Raw genomic sequence first — 20,566 nt, 5'->3', positions numbered from 1 at the left:
GCTAGCTCTCCGGTATATTGATCCCGGGGAAAGATGAATGCAGAATCCCATGATCCTCTGGGAGAAATGTGACATTTTCTTTAAATATATATCCACAGAACAACTGTTTCTAAATCCCCATGAAGCAGGTCACCGGGGCAGCGCACAATTGATTTCACATCCAACGATTTCTTAGAAAGAACACTGAACATTTTCTCAATAATTCAGCCTTTAGCAGACCCTGACATCTTCTTGAGGAGTGCTGTCTCTGTCCTCCCCTATGTGAAGGGGCAGGGATCCTAGAAGAACTTGATGCAAGAAAGACAGACCTTCTGCCCCCAATCAGCTGGAGGTCATCATGCTTTGTGGTGGTTTGAATGAGATGCCCCCTATCAGTCTCAGGCATTTAAAAACTTGGTCCCCAGTTGGTGACTGTTTGGGAAGAAGGTGGGAGGTGTGGCTTTGTAGGGAGAGGTGTGTCTTGGGGTGGGATTAAGGTTTCAAAAGCTCACAACTACCCACAGTGTGATCTCTTGGCTTCCTGCCTGTGGGTTAGGATGTAAGCTCTCAGCTGTTACTCTAGTGCCATGCCTGCCTGCCTGCTTCATCGTTTGTAATTTGGTTGGATTTGGAATCACCTAAGAGACATGCCTCTGGGTCTATCAGTGAAGGAGCTTGTAGATTGGGTTAATGGAGGGGCTGAGACATGTCCTAAATGTTTTCAACACCATTACATGGATTAGGGTCTCAGGCTGAATAAAAAGGAGACAGTAAGGAGGGCATCAGCAGTCATCTCTCTCTGATCTCTGGCTGCAGAAGCTGCCCCATGCTCCTGCTGTCATGCCTATTCACCATGATAGGCAATATTCTCTTTGTTTTAAGCTAAAACAAACCCATCCTCCCTTACCTTGTGTCTCACCCAGTCCCCGTTTACCCACTGGTCTAAATGAGGAAAGTTATCTTATCCATGCCACAACAATGAAATACGTAACTGATACAGAGGGAAACCTAGCAGAGAGGCATGGCCACACACTTACTGAAGAGTATAAAATAGGCTGAAAAGCAGTGGGGGACAGTTAAGCATGGGTCCAGATTTTCAGTCTGCCTACTACCATTTGTCTAATGGGTGACATGAAACAAAAGTCTTCCCTTACTAAGCAACTCAGGGTCCTCCAATGTGGAGTGTGAGCGAGAATTCCTACCTTACAGAATTGTCCTAAAGATTAAAATCTATTAAGAAAGCCAGGTGTGGTGGCGCACGCCTTTAATCCCAGCACTCGGGAGGCAGAGGCAGGGGATTTCTGAGTTCCGAGGCCAGCCTGGTCTACAAAGTGAGTTCCAGGACAGCCAGGCCTATACAGAGAAACCCTGTCTCGAAAAACCAAAAACAAACAAACAAAAAAATCTATTAAGAAGCATACATAATAGGTTCCTTGTCACAGTGCCTAGCACAAAAGAGTAGTTTGGAAACAGTGATGGTAAGAATTGCTGTAGCCATACCAACTTACCCCTAAGATCCTCCACCATACTACATCTAGCTCAAGGAGGGAATGAATAGAACACACTAAGTTCAACAGTCCTGACATCAGAGGTCTGTGACATATTATGTTTGGGAGAATGTTTTATCAGCAACATTTTGTTTACCTTCCTTTAGCTATTGTAGGAGGTATTTTTGGTATCCCTACATCTCAATCAAATGGGACTAAGAACTCTGATCATTGGGCCTACTGGTACTCATAACAGAATACCAGAGTAGTACCCTGGCTGGGGTGTGTGTGTGTGTCACACACACTTCTAAGAAAGGAAAGCAATATACACTAATATTGCCTGTTTTTTGTTTTTTTTTTTTTTTTTTTTTGAGGCTAGAGTTCATTGTGCAGCCTAAACTGACTAGCCTGTAACTTATGTAGCTCAGGCTAAACTAAAACTGATAGTCTTTCAGTTTTAACTTTCTAAGTACTGATATGACCACAAATCCCAGTTAGCAACACCTTCAAAGTGATAACCTCTCTCTATCTGTCCCTGGGATGGCTTTGGAAAGTGTCATGTAAGCAATCAAGCCATGGGGACAAGGATAATATGCAAAGTTGTCAGGGGTAATGGGTTACTAGGGTGTAAATAGTCTCATTTCTATCAGCTGGTCTGAGAAAACCAAGGTTATAACTGGACAGGTAGAAAGAGAAGGTGAAAGGCCTGTAGCCAAGGCAGAGATCCAAGATCATGGTCCAAGGTCATTGCTTCTTAGTAGGCACTGTGCCCACAGTCAGGGAATTTGGATCTGAGTCACCAAGTAAAAAAGAACACACGAGCAATGTCTCTAAAACTCAGTCTCCCTAACTCCATCCATGCCTCAATTCCATTTCAATATATTCCTTGATTTATTCCCTCAACATAATACACTGTCCTTCATGCACAGAGATGACCTGATGACTCACACAGCAACATGAGTTCTTTTCCCCCAGCACTGGTCACGAATTTTTACTCATCCAGCCAACATCTGTTTGCACAAAATGGCTGGCTGGGGTAGGAGTGCATTGATCAGCCTTGGAATGCAACAGAGCTAAGTAGTCCACAGGAAGATAAAACAAATAAATGCCCTCTCCCATGCTCACAACGCCGAGATGGCGAGCCAAATAAGTTGACAGGAAATCATGAGCACTGTAAAGGCCACTCAGTCGGAAGCTGGAAGGCCATATTCTAGTATCAGTTATGCAAGTCCTTATAAATAAAACTATAGTTGATTCTCAAATAAGTTTCTAGGGCTCAGAGTTCACAAAATGCAGAAAAGGATACCTACCTTCCATGGCTCTTGTTGTGGTAAATCTAAGCTCATGTAAGCAAAAGCATACCTGGTAAAGCTACAAAATTATTTATAGCAAATGTTGTTTATTACAAATTAATTGAGATACTTATTATTATCAATATTAAAACTGCTACTGCTAATTTCCTGCAGATAACAAAACTAAATGCTGATAGAAGATAAGACTCTGTCTTTTCGAAACAAAGTGTGCCTAGCAACAGCATCTGAAGTGAAATCCAGAGATGGGGTGGGTCACTGTCCCTGAACATGGTATGCTCAATGCTATCCAACCCAAACAACCCAGCCACCAGGTGGCTCCAATTCTTGATACTCTTGATACTCCCCACCCATCCATTACCAGCACTCCACCACCTGGACAAAGTCTTCAATTCCGAACTTACAATTCCCGAAGACTCAGCGTCTGGAAGAGCTGCCAGGAGAGTGTGGTGAGCCGATTACTTGACAAGTTTCTGCAAAATTGACAAATAAAAGGGGCAGTTAAAGGACAGATCCAGCATCAGGAATGCCCTGGATGTAGAACTTGGCATCTAGAGGCAGGCTCTGCTCTGCTTCTTTTTCTTCACTCTAATGTCTACCTGATGTATCTAATGATAGAGCTATCATTATATACCATCATATACACTGCTAATGGTGTTTCTGCTAACAGTTGAGACCACAGGGCAGATGTGAAGAGGATGCTAAAGCCTTTATAAAGGATAGGGTTTTACACATCCAAGAAACAACATGGTTCTCTTGGTTACCCCTCCAGAATATCCTTTCATAAATGTTCAGGGAGCCCGCTTGAAGCAGAACTAGGCAATAGTTCTGTGAATAGCTAAGCTCACAATATCTTTTACATCCACACAGGCAGGAAATCTTCAGGTTTCTGATCAATTCTTCTTACCCGTTCCTCCCCCAGAACACATGCCCATTCAAGTGATCAAGACATCAGCCTTTTGTTCACACATCTCTTCTCCTAATGGCTATTTAATTGTTCTCATTAGGATGTACAGGGGAAGGGAGCAGCCATTAGTCTTCTGAATAAAAGAAGAAACACGTCCACAGTTATTACTTTGCCGAGCTCAACAAACAACGTTTGATGTGACAACAGCCCTTAAAGGCAGTAGTTAGACACCTCAAGAAATGAAGTGGCAACCCAGGAACAATGTACTCTTCTGCTGATGGGAACAGATGTGGTGCTGATTCCATCTAGATGAATATCCATCTCTACACAAACGTGTATATTTGTATCTACTAAATGCATAGGTAACAAAGCAAACACAGACTCCTGTTTACACACACCCATGTGGGTGTGCACACATGCACACACAGACACCCACACACATGCTTTCATGTCACTTATGTTTAGATGACTTGCTATAGAAAAGTCAACTATATGCTATGCTGAGGCCTTAGACGTAGTCCACTGACAAGAAAGACAGAACCTTATCTTCAAATTGCAAATTAGTAAGCAGAAGGAAGAGTATAAACAAAGTGACATGAGCAATTGGAAGGGGGACAGCTTCACTTGGGTGCTCGGAGAAGAGCCTTCTGACAAGGTAACATGGGACCTGGCAAAAGAAATAATAAGAATGGGCTGAAAGCCAGGAATGACATTTCAGAGATTCACTGTAGATAAGCAAGCCAGGGATTCATGCCACATCTACAGACCTTGGCAAGAGACTGGTATTATTCCAAAGAGCAATAGGAAGTGTTGGGTGGCTCTTAGGGGTGATGTGTTATTAGCTAAATACCTCTTTTTTTTAATGGGGGACTAAGTTGGCAGGCTAATTGGGAAACCTCAACTACCTTCTAAGCAAGAAGGGGGGAAAAAGGGGGGAAGGGAAAGGGAAATGGGAAGGGGAGGCAAAAGGAGGGTAAGGGAAATGGGAGGGGAGAAGAGAAGAGGAGAGGAGGGGAGGGGAGGGGAGGGGAGGGGAGGGGAGGGGAGGGGAGGGGAGGGGAGGGGAGGGGAGGGGAGGGGAGGGGAGGGGAGGGGAGGGGAGGGGAGAGGAGAGGAGAGGAGAGGAGAGGAGAGGAGAGGAGAGGAGAGGAGAGGAGAGGAGAGGAGAGGAGAGAAGAGAAGAGAAGAGAAGAGAAGAGAAGAGAAGAGAAGAGAAGAGAAGAGAAGAGAAGAGAAGAGAAGAGAAGAGAAGAGAAGAGAAGAGAGCAATGAGGAGAGATGGGTTCAAGGTAAGTGCTGGAGATAAAGCCATCAGAACATAAAGCTTGCCCTAGGCAAAGAGGACAGTGAAATGAGTGCTGGATGTTATTGTTTGAATACAAAATAGCCTCCAAAGACACATATTTTGAATGTTTCTTCTCCAGCTGGTGGCACTATTTTCAGAGGTCATAAACACTTTAGAAGGTGGGATGTATCTAAAGGAGGTAAAAATAACTAGGAATGAGTCCTTGGAAATATATTACCAAGAAAACATGGACTCTCTTAAACCATGAACCAAAATATTCTTTCCTAAGTTTTCATGTCAAGTCTTTGGTCACAACAAAGAAAGTCATGAATCCACTGGTGACTAGTGAAGCATTTAATAAGATGAGGAAACCAACTAAGCCATCACATTTGGGCAGTAGAGCCAAAATCATCTTCTTGGATCAGATAACAGACAGAGGAGAGAAATGTAAGAGAAGGCAATGGCAATGGATATAATCAACTCATATGTTGCATGTTAGAGAGATCGATCGCTGGAGGGGGAACCAGAATGGAGGCAGATGTATCTAAAGATTTATATATTACAGAATATACAGCCTTGGTGAATTTCCTCATCAGGCATGCTGAACTGGCCTGCTGGAACTCCTGATATCCTGGACACCAGCCAGATACAGTCAAAATACAGACATCAAAGTCTAATCAATCCTGTTTTCCCTACCCATTCCCCCACTCCATAATATCTCAACACCCATATTCAGTTTGAAGAAGTTACAAAGAGTCATCGACCCAGTTCCCTGGGCTTTTGGGCTGGAGAGGGTTATTAATAGGTTGTCTTTCTAGGGAATGTATAAATGGTCATATTTGGAACAGGGAGGAAATAGCTAGAATTGATTATATAGCCATTATCTCATTTGGTAGATATCTTTATAATTGTTACTAAGTTGAAGCAATAAATTCTTATTTGGTGCAGAATGTATTTTGATGCACAACCAAGGTTATCATTGGTATAAATTTCTTCTATTAATGCTAAATATTTGAAAGTACAGGGCTTAGACCCAGTTCTTCTTTTGCTGTTATTATAAACTGATCTGAGATGTTTAAGCCTGTGAGTTTAGGGCCAAATAGCAAATTCATGGCTCTGAGTTTATTGTTAGGGTGTTTTCAAGATTTTAACTAGAAATAGCTGAGAGTAGTTAACAGATTACTTTACATAGATAGTTGGTTTTCACAAAGATCAGAAATCCATAGATTGTGATGTTCAATGTTATTTATTCATTTGTTATTAAGACTAGTCTACTCCTGACAGCTTTCCTTGTCTTGGATTCAAAGAAGAAATTGAGCATCTATGAGTTACTCCGGTTGTAGAGAGACAACTAGACAAGAATTGCCTCTTTTCATCTACAGACATAATACTGTTCAAAGAAAGGACACAACTACAATTTTAGGAAAGCGTAATTCTGCCGAGACAGAGGAGGCTAGTCCTTAATATTCCTGTTTCTCTAGATCTGTCAGATGACCCTGGCCAGAAGACTGAAGAATGATGCTCCAACGTTTTGAAGTAAAGAACTGTCTGGGTATTAAGTCTCCATCAAATGGCTAAGTTTTGAAAGCTATGTCAGGCTTCCTATATATTTTCAGTTAATATCAATTGCTCTTGGATTTCTGACAGGGTTGAAAAACTACATAGTCTCCTAGCTAACCTAGACTTTTTACTTTGAGAGGAACAGATTTAAGAGAATGGTTCTCAATTGACATTCAATCTAAAGCCAAGACATAGCCAGGTGCAGAACTATAGCCTTTTAAGTTAGAATAGAGGACAGTGTTCAATTTTATTGGCAAAAATGTTGGACTGGGTGTTAGGTCTATCTTATACCATATAATTTACAAAATAGTAATAATCATGTTCAATTTATATTTTGAGAGAAAGTCTTTTTTTTAATTAAACAGAAAGGGTGAAATGTTGCAGGATTGTCTCTGTCCAATCACACTAGGGCAATGGCAGGTCTGTGATTGAACAGGAAAAGGGAAGCAGAGCTAGGAGTTGGGGGAACAGATAGAGAGGTCTCAGGAGGGAAGGAGGGAGAAGAACCAGAATGGAGGCCAATGTGGTGCTATCTAAAGGTTAGAATAATTGGGTTAAAGTTTTATCATTATCAATTGGCTCTGAAATTATTGTATTGGCATCTTGTAAAATGTGATATTAGTAATACATAAATCTAATTAGTTAACTATAAAAAATGTCAAATTAAACTCATCATTTTTTATAAGTAACATCTATTAAAGGTTAAGGTATTGACAAAAGAGTCCCTGCTCCTTGTAAACATTAAGTTTGAGATGTCTGTTAGATACCTAGAGAGTGAAGCCAAATAGTCTGTCAGAGAAATGGGTTTGTACTGAGACCCATAGACCTGCCTGAGAATGTACTGAGTGTGAAACAAAAACAACTATTCAAACATAAGAACAGTTACGGAGCAGGACACACACCCCCATTAGCTGCCACCTATTTGTGATAAGGTAACTGGATCTTACACTGTCCTAAACCTACTAAATTTTCTAAGACAGTATAGGATGCTGTTGATAATGCAACCCAATGCTGAGGGTTCGGAGGACTGGTGTAGAAACAAAAGAGACCCCTTATAGATAGATCCAAAGTCTGTTGCTCTGTTCTCTTCCCTGACTCTGAGCCCACAGAGCTCTCCGGGAAGACCCAATGATCCTAAGAAATCCCACGCATGTCTCAGGACATGAAAACCATCATGTTCTGCTTCACAAAGCCCCTGTGGCTTAGTCCTACAAACTTCTACCACTATCACTTATGAAGAGAACACGAATTATACAAGAACTGTACCAAGATCATTTAAGGTAACCCCAGGGCAAGCTCCCCAAAGCAAACACTCCTGCTCAGAGAAATGCAGCAATGGGTCCAGAAAATTCCCAGAGAGTCGCTGCCCAAACATAACCAGTAGTCTTGGAGCACAGAAGCTGGGATCAAAGGCCACAGGTCTCAGCAGCAGACTCTAGGACTTAATTGCTATTAGCCTGCGTGACGTTGTATCAAATCTGAGTGCTTAGATCACCCAGGTAGAAGCCCTTTTTACTGTCTCTGTTTCTCCTGCTTATTGTTTATGTACAATAAGTATAGCATCCTTGGGAGTAAAACTTGAACAGTGGGACTGAGGAAATAGTTCAGTCAATAAAATATTTGTCATGCAAGCATAAGGACCCAAGGTGAAGTCCCAGAATGCAAATCCAAAGCCAGATACAGTAGGACAAGTTTGTAACCCAAGCACAGTGGAGGTAGAAATAGGTTGATGCTTGGAGCCTGCCATCCAGATAGCATCTCCGAATCATACAACTAATGCATAGGGCTCCTAAGAGATGACACCCAAAAGCTGACCTCTAGCCTTCTCCTATATGTGTGTACCTGCATGTGTGCATGTGCACTCACACATGTGCACACACACACACACACACACACAGAGAGAGAGAGAGAGAGAGAGAGAGAGAGAGAGAGAGAGAAACTCAACACAAGGGAATTCTGGCAGAAATTTGCAAAGATTCCCAGCCTGCACCTTTACATCCCCAGTTTTCTCCAGAGCTCCACTGAACACAACCTATGCTACAGAAGCTATGGACTGGCAGCCTGCAGGGACCCTGTGCTCACTGAGCCTAAAGGCACAGGCTCCTGATAAAGCAGGCCACTGGCCAAAGAGGCTTCTGATAGGAACAAGCCACCCTAGAGGCAGGCCTGGCCCAGGTACACTAGCTCCTTTCTGAGAAAGGAACAGGCAGGGAGCCTGCCAGGAGTTCCGGGGAGCCCCAGGCAGAAAGTAGGCTGCCAGCCATGTCCTCTTACAAAGGTCACGCTTTGCTACAACAGGCAGAAATGTCAAGAGAAAATTGGATTCTGAAAGAAAGAAAATCATAGGCACTCTGGGCAAATAAAGAATAAGAAATAGCATTATCCCCCTCCTTATTACATGGAAAAGACAGCTGGGGGCCTGGGACACCTGGTAAAGAGGAATGAGCTTCTATTCTGCCACAGGGGTGTGGCTTCATCTCCAGCCCACTCCTCCTCCACCCATCCAGCCCCATCTGGATGAGGAAAGGTTCTTCAGATTTCTCAAGCACATTATAGTGGCCACTACTTTACTCATACACTATCCACACACACACACATACACCCTCACACACGTTTCCACATACAAAGACACTGCCACACAAGTCCCAGAAAAAAAATGCAGTGTCTAAGCTGGGCACCCAGACTCACAATAGTAATACCTAGGTCCAGAGACAACCATATACTTCACAAACACAAGCAGGGTGTGCCATCCTCTGGCCATCCTGCCCTCTTGAACATTTATGCATTCTCATGACACAGGATAGATAGGAAAATGGAGGTCTGGAGTGTTGCCGGGCATTAGCATCCAGATGGACAAAACTCACTGCCCCAGTTTTCCTTCTTGCTGACACCTCACCTGGATCCATCTGTCAGCAGTTATTGATGCTCTGGATATGCTGTTCATCAGACAAGAGTTTAATTAAGAGTCACTCTGCCTCTGAGCCCTATGGCAGCCTCCTCCTAGTGCCTCCTCCCTAACAGATCCATTGTCATCTGCCTCTGACTTTTGCTTGGGTCAACGGCCAGCATCTCAACCATCTGATCATCAAATTAATTTGGTGAGTGGGTATTTATGAGATGAAGCATCAAACATTTTCCTAAATCCAAACCCCAGGATATCCTCTTTGTCCTCTCACTGTCTCTGTCTCTCTGTGTGTCTCTGTCTGCCTGTGTGTGTGTGTGTGTGTGTGTGTGTGTCCCCGTCCCTCTCTCTCATCTGAGACTCCCATATAAAGCCATTAATTTTGTTCTGCATATCTGGCTTCCTCTCAGCCAGACTCTGTGGTCCAGAGGCAATAAATAGGGATGATGGGAGCTTTGGAAACAAAGACAGAACACATATGGCCACACTCTGGACCCTGTGGAGAGACAGGGCTGAGATGGCCTTCCTTACACTAACCATGCAGAAAACAGGGATCCTCTGAGGCAATCTGCCACTCTGTCTGGTAGACAGGTTCTCTGATGAAGCAGCCCCTGGACCATCCTAAAGGGAGATTACATCTTTATTTAACAGGAGCAGAGCCCTATGACTGATAGTCACCCTCTAGCCTAGGAGTCGTGTTAGCCTATAAAGGGTTAGCAAGATGGACACTACTATCAGGAGAATCCAACCAGAGGAGCTCTCCCATGACCCTTAACTTGGGCACTGAGACTTAAAAGGGGGACAGTGGAACCCATCAATGGAGATTCTGAAGACAGAGATGATGGACTTCCTGGACTAAGAGTGGGACAACTTTTTAGAAACATCAGCTCTTCTAGCAGAAGCAGACTCCGTGGGCAGTATGTCTTACTATTCAGTTGTGTCAGGGATGGCTGAGGAAAGAACAGGACTTCTTCATGCTCCTTAAACCATTCTGCTCCATCCATGTACCACTAACCTGGACAATCAGCCACTCATACCCACTCACGTCAACATCACAGACCCCTCTGTCAGCTGGCTTCCTTTCCAACTCCAAGATCCTTGCCACACCTCTACATCATCTCAGCCACTCTAACATAGGTTTGGATTTCTATGGTCATGGTATGAAATGGTGCCTTCCCTACAGATTTCCATGTTGGAGTCCTAAGAGTATTAACACTATTAGAGCTAAGGCCTATAGAGCAGTGACAAAGACTATAGGTGGTCATTAGGGTTGGTCCCAATTCAACTTGGCTCATGTCTTTCAGGCATTGAAATGCTCAGAAGAAAGAGCATGGAGAGACATGGGGAGAATATAGCCACCAACAAACTAAACAGAGAGGCCTTGAAAGAAGTCAAACCTAGCAACTTGGACTCTGAGCCTCCAGATCTGTAAAGTGCTGAAGCCACTTGAACTATGGTGTGGTGTCATAGTAGGCCCAGAAAATTAATACACACGTCTTCAGCCCTTTCATTTGACCCAAGGGCATGACAACCAATTTGAACAGCCCACTATAGCCTGGGAAGGACTCTAAGCCCATGGTATGCTGTCATCCCTCACCCTGTATATGCATGATCACACATGAACCAGCCTCCCAGACAAGTTCCAATTGCTAATATCCAATCTTCTATTGGTCCATTTGTTAAGCCCCTAGGTATACCCCAGCCTCCTCCTGCAAGAGATTAGTGTGATAGAAAAACAGAAGACCAAAAAGATTTTCAACTCCTATTCCCAAGACAAATTCCACTGCTTCTGGATGTTCCTGGAGGATTCATTCAGCAGCTGCTGAAGGACATTCCCTCCGCGCATCACGAGTTTTCTGTGCACTCAGCTCTGCCATTCAGAAACCCCCTCCCAATCCCACAGCTCCTAGTGGCTCCTGCGGCTTGCCACATGGAAGCATCACACAGCAAAGCTTAGTTATTTCTTGCACAGAGGCAGTTTTTGAAAGATGTGTCTCTCCCCTCCTTAACATCTAACACCTCCTCAGATGTGTCTCTGACCCCTTTTTCTTGCCCCCCCCATAAAGAGAACATGTTTGTTATAGTTGTATAGCTTTGTCTTCTTGTGGAACTCCTAACAGCAGGAGCAGGGGCTGTCTCGGACTCTTTTGCCTGGTTTTGTGACCCTTTCCCTCATACCAGCTTGCCTCTTCCAGCCTTAATATGAGCGGAGGTGCTTAGTCTTACTGTAACTTGATATTTCATGTTTGGTTGATATCCACTACTGAAGGCTCTGCCTTTAGGATCTAATGTCATCCTGAAAGTGTTCCTCCTGACCATCACCTTAGAGATGAGGAACTATACAAATGAGTCTGTGGAGCACCAACATTCAGACTACAGCATTATGGGAGTAAGATTAGGCTGACATTCTACTGACCACTTGCTCAAGAGCCAGGAGTTCACCCCTCGTGGTCTTGACTCTGTGACTTCTATGCACTGAGAGTGACAGGGAGCATTAGGGGTAGGGTCTCATCACCAGGACCTAATGATAGTACTGAGGAAACCCCACAACCAATCCTCTTAAAATCCAGATTCCATAACAAGAAAATGGATACTGATGCCCAAGAGTCTTCTTGAAGGCCGAGAAATATTTTTCTGCATCACTGATATATTTGCTTTTGCCTCAATTAAATTGTTGTAAAAGGGGGTGGGGTTTAAAGCCATCTGAGCCATTTTTATTCAGCTAAATTACACTGGATGGCTCATTTAATGAACTTTAATGAAGCCAAAATGCTTTCTCTAATCAAATCTCAAGTGACGTGCCTGGAGTCTTGACCTTACATCAGGAGACTGGAGGCAGCTTTCTCTCAATTGCCCTCTGCTGGGCTAGGTCAGGGATTCCAAGGGCGGGTTCCTAAGAATCTAAGTGTCTAGTATGCTCATCAGTATTATGCCGGGTGGGGGGAGCATAATATCTGACAAATCATTCTACTGCAGAAAATATGAAGAGACTTGTTTATGACAGAACTTCTCAAGGCCTTAAATGAGAGAAGTCCCTAGCTTACTGAGTCTCTCAAACTTACTGTACCACAGACCCTTCCCTTCACTATAGCATATCCACCAAAAAAAAAAAAAAAAAAGATACCCTCATCACATACTTAGTGAACGCATGTCTAGACTGAGACTCAGAAAGCCCCAGCCAGTAGGCTGACAGTCTAGTTTTTTGCAGTTTTATTGGAAAGCAGTCATTCCTGCTGTCTTTGTGTTGCCTATGGCCATATTCTAAGGAGGATAATAGCCTTCCAAAGATACCCATGTTCAGAATCTGTCACACTGGAACTGTTCATTTCCAAACAAAGGGGACTTCCTGGAGGTGGTAAAGGGTGTGAACCATGGACACCAGGAAAATTTCCTTATGTTACATTGTTGTCCAACAGTAACCACAGAAGTCCTTCAAAGCAGACACAAGACTTGTGCAGGCTCAAGCCACACAAAATTCCAGAACTGAGACCTGAAGCAGTCACTAAGCCCCAGCCCTAGGGGACTAATGACTGCTAAGAGAGAAGCACGAGTTTGTTTATGGGTGCAGAGGAACACGAGTCAGTGGATGGCCACACATCCAAGCATGTATACTTTGCACTAATTGAACTGAGTGAGTTTACAAAAGAAACAGTGGACACCAGTGGTTGGGTATGGAAAGAGAGTTGTATCTGGGAGGATTTGGGGAAAGTGGTCACTGTGACCAAGATACAATGCATGAAACTATCAAAAGAATTAATAAAAAAATATGCATTTAAGTGTAAGCCAAAAGAAGAGAGAAGGTCAGAGAGAAATGTAGCCAAAGAAGCTAGTCGCAGAAGGATGAGATGTTGGCTTTGAAGATAAAGGAGGGGCTGTGAATGTGTGTGGCCATTAGAAACTGCAAGCATCAAGAAAGAGAGTCTCCCAAAGTTTCCAGGAAGTAGCAAGGCCCTACTGACACATGAACTCTAGCCCTCAGAGACTCAGTGTAGACTTCACATCATGGAAGTATAAGATATTGTATTTACATTGCCTTATATCACCAACTGCTTTAATTTGTTATAGCAGCAACAGATAACTGATACAAGGTTACATTCACACTAGTACATTCACAGTGGAGTCAAATAGATGCAACAATTCTATAAGTCGAAAATGCTCTGTGGTCCTTCATAGGAAAAGCCTAACAACTTCTACCCTGGGCTGGCATTTTCTCCTTTTCTATTTTTTCCTTTCATTACCTTCCTGCCTGCTTTCCTTTCATGAGTGTGCATGTAGGTGTGCTTGCACATGCATATGCATGCTTGTGGAAATAACCTCAAGTCTTCCTCATAAGCTGTTTACCTTTCATTTCAGACTTGGTAGCTCTGGCCTGTAACTAGACAAATAGGGTAAGCTGCTTCTCCAGAAATTCCCAGGTATCCTCCTGCCTTGGGCTCCCCAGCACCAGGATTACAACTATGCATTACCTGTTAGGTATCATGTGGGTTCTGGGGTAGAAATCAGGTCCTTGTACTTACAGGGCAAGCACTTTACCAACTGACCTATCTCTCTACTCTCTAGCTTTTGGTTGGTTGGTTGGTTGGTTGGTTGGTTGGTTGGTTGGTTGGTTTGTGGACAAGTGTCTTGGTATATACACCAGGCTGGCCTTGTATTCTCAGTCTTCCTGTGTTATGCTCACAAGTACTGAGATTAAAGGTATACACTATCACATTAATCTAGACTAGTACCCTTCAACAGAAATTAAATGTAAGACCCATATGCCAGCTGAAATTTTCTATTAATGTGATTTTAAATGGTGGAAAGAATTATCAATATCCTGAAAATATCATTAACTCAACCTGCAATCAGTATCAAAACCACCACCACTGAGATATTTTTCATTCTTATGTTGTTATTGTTTTTTGTAGTAAGTCTTTGAAATGTGCATTTGACATTCAAAGCACATCTCAATTAGGACTGGCCACTCTTCAAGTGCTTAGTAGCCACAGATGTCCAAGGCAGAGCAATCCACCATCTGGGAAACCCAGTTGTTGACTGGAGGCCTTAGTGGAAAGAGAAGCTGTCAACATCTGGGAAAGTGTAATTACTAGCTCACAAAGTCAAGTCAGGACAACACTGTCCACAAATCCAGCTGTCAAGAGCATGTTCAATAGAAAAGAAAGTACACCCATTGTCCAACACCACCTCACTGAGCAGTTTCTAGCATCCCTAAAGGCTGGAAGATTGGGATCAGGACTGCACACATCCTGAGTAAGAAGACCCTGGCTGCATACATAGGAGACTAGCTGGGAGCAAAATGGTGGAGTCTTCCAGAATTCTTGGCCCACTTGGTTAAGTATAAAATCTAGCTTATAATCCAAGTATTTCTGAGAAGACTTCAACCTCCTGTTGCTTCTCGTGGCCCTTCAGCCTTTATCTCTATGTCATACATAGCCCTGAAAACTCACCATGAACCCAATGGTATCTCCATGCTAACTGCTTCTGACAGCATCCTGGTCCCTCTCCAGCACACCACTGCACCCTATGCTTCCTGCACCCTTCATGTCCTCATCCTACAGGCCAGCCTCAGTGGTCTTCCAACAAGACAGCCTGTGTTTGCCATTCTGACATCTTCTCAACCTCTTCTTCCCCCCCCCACTAACCCCCCCCCCCGACTCAATGTTGGATGGACATTTTCCACTGCCCACATCTCAGACTGTCAGCTTTAAATATCCTATGGCCATGCTCATCGTACTGTTTTCATTGGAAGCAAAAAACCATTTTTTTCTTCCTCTTATACCCTTTATAGTACCAGAACCCAAGTTCAACAGACACAGGGCAAATTCAACTGAAGTCTTCCAATAGTCCTTTGAAGAGATGAATTTCCAAAGGCTCTGGAGGGAGGGAAGTTCTTCCTTCTCAGCAGCCAGGGTAGAAGAACAAAAAGGACCCAGCAGGGAGAAGGCCAAGGAACAAAGAGGATTCCAGCTGCAGCAAGTGTGGCTTCTGCTTCTTCCCACTGGGAAGTGGAAACTGCAAGCTCACATGCATCACGCACACACAGGAGTACAGCACATAAGCACGCTGCATACACATAACCATACACCATAAACACACACACATACTTACACTCACCTGCAGGCTTGCATTCACACAGATTTACACACTCTCCCTCACCCACCATTTCAGTCTGGTCCCACCAAAAATAGATGAATCAACTTCTGAGAAAGATGAAGGCGCTCTTCTTCTTAACTCTTTGCTGCCTCTGGCATCCACAAGAGGGTCTTTCCCAGCAAGAGACTAAAGGACAGCCCTGATCTGACTGGGATCCCGTTCCTCTCACAGCCTTCAGTTCTAAAATCGCCTCTCTTGACTACAGCCTGGCAAGAATATCAAGGAAACAGCCCAGCAGCCAGGATCCAGGTGTTGAGAGCCCTTCACTATTCCCTTGGGGTAAGAATGCTTTTCTGTGTCAACACAGTCTCCCACTCTCAGGGTGGAAGGGCACACTCAGAAGACAATAAGTGGTCCTTCCTCCTTTCCCTGTGCCTAGGCATGCTGGTGTTGGAGCCTGGACACAAGAGAGGAAAATGAAGGCCCTAGTGGTTAGAAAAAATTCCCAAAATAATCCAGCAAGGGTAACTAAGGAGAGGGCCAGGAAGTGTCCCACCTCCTGATCCTCACATCAGTCCTCCTTTCTTGGCTGGGTTCATTTCTGATGCAGTGAGTGATAAAAGGGATAGGTAGGCCATGGTCTTTGGCCTCACGGGAGTCTTTTATGCTAGCTCTTGCTCTACAATCCCCATCCCCAGGATGCTAGTATAATCTATGCAATCTCTTGGTACCTCAATTTGTTCTCCTCCAAATGGGAAGAGGGGGCAGGTAATAGTAGGCTTCCCACATGAGTTCTGAAAAGCGACTTGGGTATGAGAAATGGGGCATAGAAAGCAGCTGTCCACAAGGACTATCCTGTGTCCTCTCCTTCATGGCACACCCTATTCCTTAATTAGAACAGCCATCTCTACTCACCAGGCCCAAGCCCAATAAAAAAAATACCACAGCCTGGGCCACGATCCTCTGCATTCACGCATCACTTAATGTAATAAAACACATAGGTTCATAAAGTAATATGGAAAGCACTTTAATGAGGCAGCAAATAGCTTGCCTCCTCATTTCTACCCCAGTCCCCTCCTCAGCTTGTGGGCCAAGTCCCGATGCCCCTCACCTGACCTCCTCTGCTTGTGCAAACTAGTAAAAGGACATTCCATTCAAGTTTGTTTCCTCACACTGTCTACCTCACACTAGACCCTGAGTGTTCCGGAGGCTATTCTGGGGGACTCAGTTCCCCTTCCTTCCGAGTTTCTTTGCAAATTAACCAAAAGCTAATTGACCCGAAGCTCCTGGGCTCCCTGGAATCCCAGGGAGGCGCTGCAGGGCAGGCACTTGATTCAGGCTCTGGGCCAGGCCACCCACGTGGTAAGCAAGCTGGCCAGTCAATGGCCTAAAGGGGCTCCACGTGATTGATGACGTACCTCGTTGGGTTTTTTTTCTTTTTTTTTTTTTCCTCAAAAGCTGTCGTGACTAGAACAAACAAAGATACAGTCTACAGAGCCTCTGAAGGAAGAATCAAGAACCCTTACACAGCTAAAGGAGGGGAGGGGACGCAGTCAGAAGGAAGGGAGCCAAGGTCCCTGCCCACCCCCACCGCGGTCCAGGAGCTTCACAAGAGAAAACTGTGACGCCCTGGAAACCTGAGCCCTGGGAAGGACTGTTTGGGGGTGGGGGTGGGGGAGCCAACCTGGCTGGAGCAAGCTGCCCTTAGATGGAGAAACTAATCCTTTTAGGGAGGCCAGTCACCAGTCTTCTTTCTATCATCCACCTTTGAGTTTAAAGGACAATCTATGACTGTCTTAGAAACATTGAGAATGTGAGCGCAAGGCTGCTTGGAGCTTTTTCCAGGCTCTGATTTAATCATTGCTGCATGCAAGTCCTTTAAGATGAGAACCTGGGGAGAACAGGGGCTTAAGGAGTGTGGGTTTAGAGGAGTCCCTAGAAGCTTTCTCACACCTAGTAACAGAAGCACTCAGAGGCTAGGGTTTTTTTTGTTTTTGTTTTTGTTTTGTTTTTTAAGGCTCTTGCCACCTCAGGGAGTTTCTGATTGGGTAGGACAGGAGGTTCCTGGAATGTTGTTGATGTCCCTGTTTTAGAACCACACTTAGAGAACCATTGATCTGGTGATTTTTTTTTCCCCAGGTTGAGTTGACTGCTGGGACTCCAATCAAGTCCATACCCTCAAAAGCTTGGTGGGTCAAACTCTGAACTGCTGAAGAATATGCCCTACTAGGATATCTGTCTGGATGTAAAGAGACACTTGCTAGGATCCAACGACTTTGCGCACAGGCTCCTGGGAGCAAATGCTATCGTCAATAACTGGAAAAGGGATCTGGCATAACTCATCTGAAAGTCGGGGAGAGGATACCCTCCTGGTGGATGGTGCCGCTAGGCAGTAGGGGGAAGGGTTAGCATTGCATTGAAAACTAACAAAACGAAAAGAATCTGCCTCCTCCCTGCTTGCATGTGCAGACAGGCAGACAGAGGAGACACACACAGGAAACACACATGCATGCACATGCGCTCGCGCATGCGCGCGCGCACACACACACACACACACACACACACACACACGCTCGAGGTGGGGTAAGGACTTTTCAGAGGTTTTTCCCCCCAAAATCAAGCTCTGGGTTTTCCATCTGGGAACCTTTATGAAAGCGGGGGGGCACTCCCCCAGGAAAGATACCATTGTGAACTCCACAGATTGTGAACCTAGAGGATAAAAGCAGGAGTTGTAAACTAGACAGCATGAGAGGGGACATGAGGAAGGTCCAAGGTGTCCTAAGATAGACATCCAAGGAGTGGGAATGGACAGGAAGAATGCACATAACTGATCCCAGGTAAGCAGCTGTAAAGGGGGACAGAACACCCCAGCTCCCTGGCTTCAGAGTTGGTGGTCTTGCTTCCTGCTAGCAGCAGCAGGAGGAGGTAGGGTGCTACTAGGATTCTTGTTTCTGGTCCTCACATGATGCTCACCTGTCACCACCTGCCGGATAGCACCACGCTGTTCTTATCCATAAGCACATGGTTTCAGCTCTGTGGCAAGCATCAGGTTTTGAAGATGTCAGGAAAAAAAATGATAAAAGCCCAATAAAGAAGGCCTGGGCTGCCACTTGTCAAATGCAGAGCCCAGGACTGAGAGAGTAAATGAGAACTGTACTAACAGTCCAATTCACCTCCCCTAGGATCACAAGGAAACACCAGCATTGTAGCAAACAATCTCTCTCTCCTCTCTCTCTCTCTCTCTCTCTCTCTCTCTCTCTCTCTCTCTCTCTCTCTCTCTCTCTCTCTCTCTCTCTCTCTCTCTCTCTGCTCCATTCCTGCTCACACAGTTTCTAGCTCTATGATTCTTGGACAGCTCCATTCACCACGCTAAGCCTCACTCCTCTCCCCTGAACTGAATGGAGGAGTATCTCTACCACATTAGTGGGCGAGCATCAAATAAAACAGCACATACAGGCACCCCACATAGTCCTTGTCATCTGACAGGCACTCAGTGGTAAGGGCCCATTACCAGTAAGGATGCACAAAGGGGAAATCTGATGAGATTGCACCTCTGAAGGCAACTGTGAATGAATGGGAATCAGCCAGCAGAGAGGGCAGGAAGAAGGGGGCGGTGCACTCTAGTTTTCAAATGGAGGCACATGGAGAGAGCCTTCGTCACAGGAGCAACCATTGCACTACACAAACTCGCTCAGCAGATGCGACTAAATGGTTTCCAATTAATTAACTGATTACATGATAGAACAGAAGGGGATTCGAAAGAGCGCTGTTGACCTTTAAGAATAATTAATATCATCAGGATAGCAAACTCATCCAAGGAAAATAATGAGGAACATTTTCATACTGCATTCAAAGCCATGGATGGTGAGGCAGATGGGCTGTATCTAAGCAAAGCCCCAACTTCCTCCTAGGGTTTCCTGTTCCCTTTCATTATCCATCTCTCACTTCCAGAAATACCCTGGAGACCTGTGGCCTTGCTACAACTGTACATGGTCTTGCTGTTTTGGCCAGCTCTGTGGCCCTTCGGTTAGCCTAGGCAAGAAAGTTGTCCAAGATGCTAGACACTGTATCACGGAATGGCATAGCGACCACTATTAGGGTCACAGCAAACCTCTTCTTGGTTCTTGGTGTCTGGAAATCTTTTCTTTCTCCTCTTGTGCCCTGGCCAAGATTGGCCCCTGAAATGCAAAGCTCTTTGCTTGCAGCAGGACCTCCTCCTCTGGACTCACATTATCATCCCCCACAACAGCGCTGATGGATGGCATGATTCACATCAAATAACAATCAGTCAGTGTGCTCTATGGGTCAAGCATCCACCTATCTTATCATCATTCTACCCTTTGGAATAGTGGTGTTGGAAACATGGTGTTGAGTGGATGGTGGCTCAACACTCTACCTCCTCCCAGAACGCCTTCTGAGTTCTTGATTGCCTTCTGGAACTCTCAGAAGCGCCCTTCTGGTGGGAAGTCTTCCATGGCCACCACCTCTAAATGACTCATTTCCCCACCTAAGCTCCCAGAGTACTTTATCCATCCCTTTAAGTTGGCATTTGTCACACTGCCGTCTCAAGACAGCATCTAGATTCCTGATTGATAAAGGAGACCCTAAAAGTCTAAATCCAGAGCTTCTCTTGATGTACATGGGTCATGGATGCCTATCAATATACCTGGGACATAAAATCTTCAGTAAATATCTGTGGAATGGACTCAAACACACATGAAAGTGATGAAGGAAAAAAAAAACAGAAAAGAGATGACCCCAGACCCAGTAATGCATGCCTGTAAGCCCTGTACTCAGGAGCTGGAGGCAGGCCAGTCTGGACTTCACTGAAAGACCCAGACTCAAAACAGAAAAAGAAAGAAAGATTAGGGCCTTGATTGTTCTTCTCTACACAGCCCAGAAGTACAAAAGTAATGCATCCAAGTAAGGACCAACGACAGAAGACTGCATGTCCTGGTTTGCCCAAGCACGCTCTCTCGTTCTGGAATCCCACTGGGCTAGCTTCTTTTTCAGTCCACTAAATGTCCTAGTTTGGACATCAGG

At 44.7% G+C, this 20,566-nt stretch overlaps 1 protein-coding gene across 5 annotated transcripts in view; it reads right to left on the bottom strand.

Annotated features, from left to right (window-relative positions):
* The window catches only part of Ntrk3 (neurotrophic receptor tyrosine kinase 3), a 399,848-nt gene that overhangs the window by 294,765 nt on the left and 84,517 nt on the right, over nt 1-20,566 (bottom strand). For all 5 annotated transcript variants that reach the window (XM_021166476.3, XM_029479478.2, XM_021166477.3 and 2 more), the window contains exon 4: nt 3,181-3,249. In XM_021166476.3, coding sequence (XP_021022135.1) covers nt 3,181-3,249 — 69 coding nt within the window. The remainder of the gene's footprint in view (nt 1-3,180; nt 3,250-20,566) is intronic.

The sequence above is a fragment of the Mus caroli genome, unplaced genomic scaffold, assembly GCF_978045245.1.
Source record: "Mus caroli unplaced genomic scaffold, Mus_caroli_1 scaffold_8, whole genome shotgun sequence".
In the NCBI taxonomy this organism is placed as follows: domain Eukaryota; kingdom Metazoa; phylum Chordata; class Mammalia; order Rodentia; family Muridae; genus Mus; species Mus caroli.
This window is presented reverse-complemented; position numbering and strand designations above follow the sequence as displayed.